Here is a 2,472-nt window from a genome sequence, read left to right as displayed (position 1 = left end):
CATCCTTCAAGTCCTGTCATCCGCTCATGTAAAAAGAATCGGATCCGCTCCATCATCATGATAAAAAGTGTCCCCTTGTTGTGTTGCATCAAGCCATGTCATCCTTCATTCATCTCATTCACCTTGTCAAATAAAAGAGTGAGCCCTTTCTGTTGTCGTAGATCCTTTCCTCCATCATCATGGCGTCTACCAAACACTTTACCTTGTCCATCCAGTATACCCATAGCGAAAGAACGCGTTCGACGTATACTTCTTGTTGAGTGTAGAAAAGGATAAGCCTGTGTCCAATAAATAGCAAGATTCAATCGGCCAACAGATGACCAAGCTAATGGAAGCTGCTGCAATCGAGGTTGAGAAGAATGAGTATTGTAGAAAAGAGCAAGTGGGGGTGTGGTGTCAAAGAAAGGTGTGTTGTAATAGTGTCTGAAGCGAAGCTCATTCGCCATGGGCTTGCCATCGGGTCAGTTGGAAGCAATCGTGGACTTGGCATGATGGAGAGAAGCAAGTGAATCGTATACAGCTTGTCGATCGGTGGAACATGATAAGGTTGGACGTGTTGAAGTTTGAGTGGGAAGAGTAGACGTGAAAGAGAAAGAGAGGCACCGAAAGAACACTGCTGCGACCAACAGCGTGTTACACGTGTCACCAGTGTTTTGCTGCAACAATGCAACAACAAAATCATCATCACAGTCGTTTAAAAAGGCCATTCTTTGCTCCTGATAGTAGCCTTCAACGTTTATTCAGAACCTTATACCACTCGTGGTACACTTCGCCAATATTTTTAACTTTACGTAAATCGATTTCGTCTGCAAGATCAATCCATCTTCCATCACGCGGAACTAAATCATCCAACTGTGATAAGAAATGGCGCCAAACGTCATTGGGATCCTCCATCCTTGGGATTTTGATCCGCAACATCCCCAGCACACCATAGACATAATCCACTGGATCATAACATCGTCGCTTGGATCCACTCAATGACCACACTGCCCTTTCAAATCTGCCTCGAAAGTCGATACCGCTGATACGGTAAGAGTTGGATGTCTTAGCAGCCTTTATGTCTGAAAGACATAAACGAACTTCATAAAATGCATCTGCTGGCTAACTGGTTATCAGTGTGATCAATATCAATTTATGCATACGATGTAACGTACCGTTTTGTTTGTCGAAGTCAACATGATAATACGTCATACTCGAAATTTTAGACGCTGTCATTATGTCCAGCGTTAAAGAGTTGGTTTGAAATCGGTGAATATCTGTTTCAGCAATATAGCGCACGTCTCCTACAGGTAGAGCCATCTCCTGCCAAGTCCATACACGTTGCCACCATTCGCTTTGGAAAAATGTATGCAAGTGTTCAACCAATAGGGAGCATTTGGGTTGACACAACTCCTTGTATGTTGACCATTCTATCTCTTCTCTGTATGCTAATTTCTCGAGTGCTGCTAGCTCATCCACCGCTGTATGAATTTCAGATATCAGGTTCGGCTCACAATCGATCATCGCAATACATTCAAGGCAATAAGCATAGATATCTCCCATGATATCCAAGGGTGTATCAAAACGTGCACACAAGACGTCGATCCACCAATAACTATCAGGGTGATCTTTGAGTAGTGCTAGTAATGCATCGCGTTTCTCAGGTCGCATGGACACAGGCTTCACTGGTTGTCCTTCCTCGTCATCCACGTAGTCGCTGATTTGATTCCACTCGTATAGGTTGTCTTTTGTGAGTCCCCAAAGGTGTGATAACGCATAATAAAACGATGGAACGCGTTTTGCTTCATTGATCTTTTTGATCATGCGTTTGCGATGATATGAGTCATTAGCAGGTCGTATAATTTGCATCCTGTCCCCATCTTCAGGTACATAGAGCAGCAAGAAAAATGGGTCGGCTAAGAGTGTGCGAAGGCCTTTTTCGAAGTACGCTTTTTTGTTGCTGTCCGAGTCATCCTCTAAGTTTATATTGATCTAAACAAAACCTTATGAATAACATTTCAAGTGTATGGTGTCTTTTGCGCATGTAGATACTTTGTATGGGTCGTTATCGTCCTCTATATCGCATGTCATGTCAAAAATTGAGAAAAAAAAAAGGGGTGTGAAAACTGAAAATGATGTCCAGTGTGGCGTTATTCGTAGTCTTGACGCCCTAGGTGTTGTGTCACATTGTACGAGATGTCAGCAATCCCTTTGAGTAGTAAAATGAACATTGCCATGTATGATCAAATACCGAGTTATGTTGATCTTCATGATCCCACCAAGAATACCATGAAAGCTATGCAGAGTTACACGATTGTTGAAAACCTGAAAATACTTAGGAACTTTGTGCTTGAAAGAGTACAATTACATAGTGTTGACCAAGGGGTTCCATCTCAGACTTCGGGTGAGGTACCCGCCTTTTCAGTTTGTAATATGGGGTGTACACAACATAGCTTTGCGTCACAAGGAGTAAGGTTTTATTGAGTTTCATAT

General features: G+C 42.6%; 1 protein-coding gene across 1 annotated transcript; it reads right to left on the bottom strand.

Annotated features, from left to right (window-relative positions):
* Positions 1–729: 729 nt before the first annotated feature.
* Positions 730–2,070, bottom strand: O0I10_010364 (uncharacterized protein; the record flags this gene model as incomplete). Its single annotated transcript, XM_058490346.1, has 3 exons — positions 730–1,094; positions 1,155–1,971; positions 2,032–2,070. 3 exons carry the CDS (start codon positions 2,068–2,070, stop codon positions 730–732), a joined length of 1,221 nt encoding a protein of 406 aa, XP_058338942.1.
* Positions 2,071–2,472: the final 402 nt, after the last annotated feature.

This window comes from Lichtheimia ornata (assembly GCF_029851405.1).
Source record: "Lichtheimia ornata isolate CBS 291.66 chromosome Unknown scaffold00068, whole genome shotgun sequence".
Lineage (NCBI taxonomy): Eukaryota > Fungi > Mucoromycota > Mucoromycetes > Mucorales > Lichtheimiaceae > Lichtheimia > Lichtheimia ornata.
The sequence above is the reverse complement of the archived record's forward strand: the minus strand, read 5'-3'. Positions and strand labels throughout refer to the sequence as shown.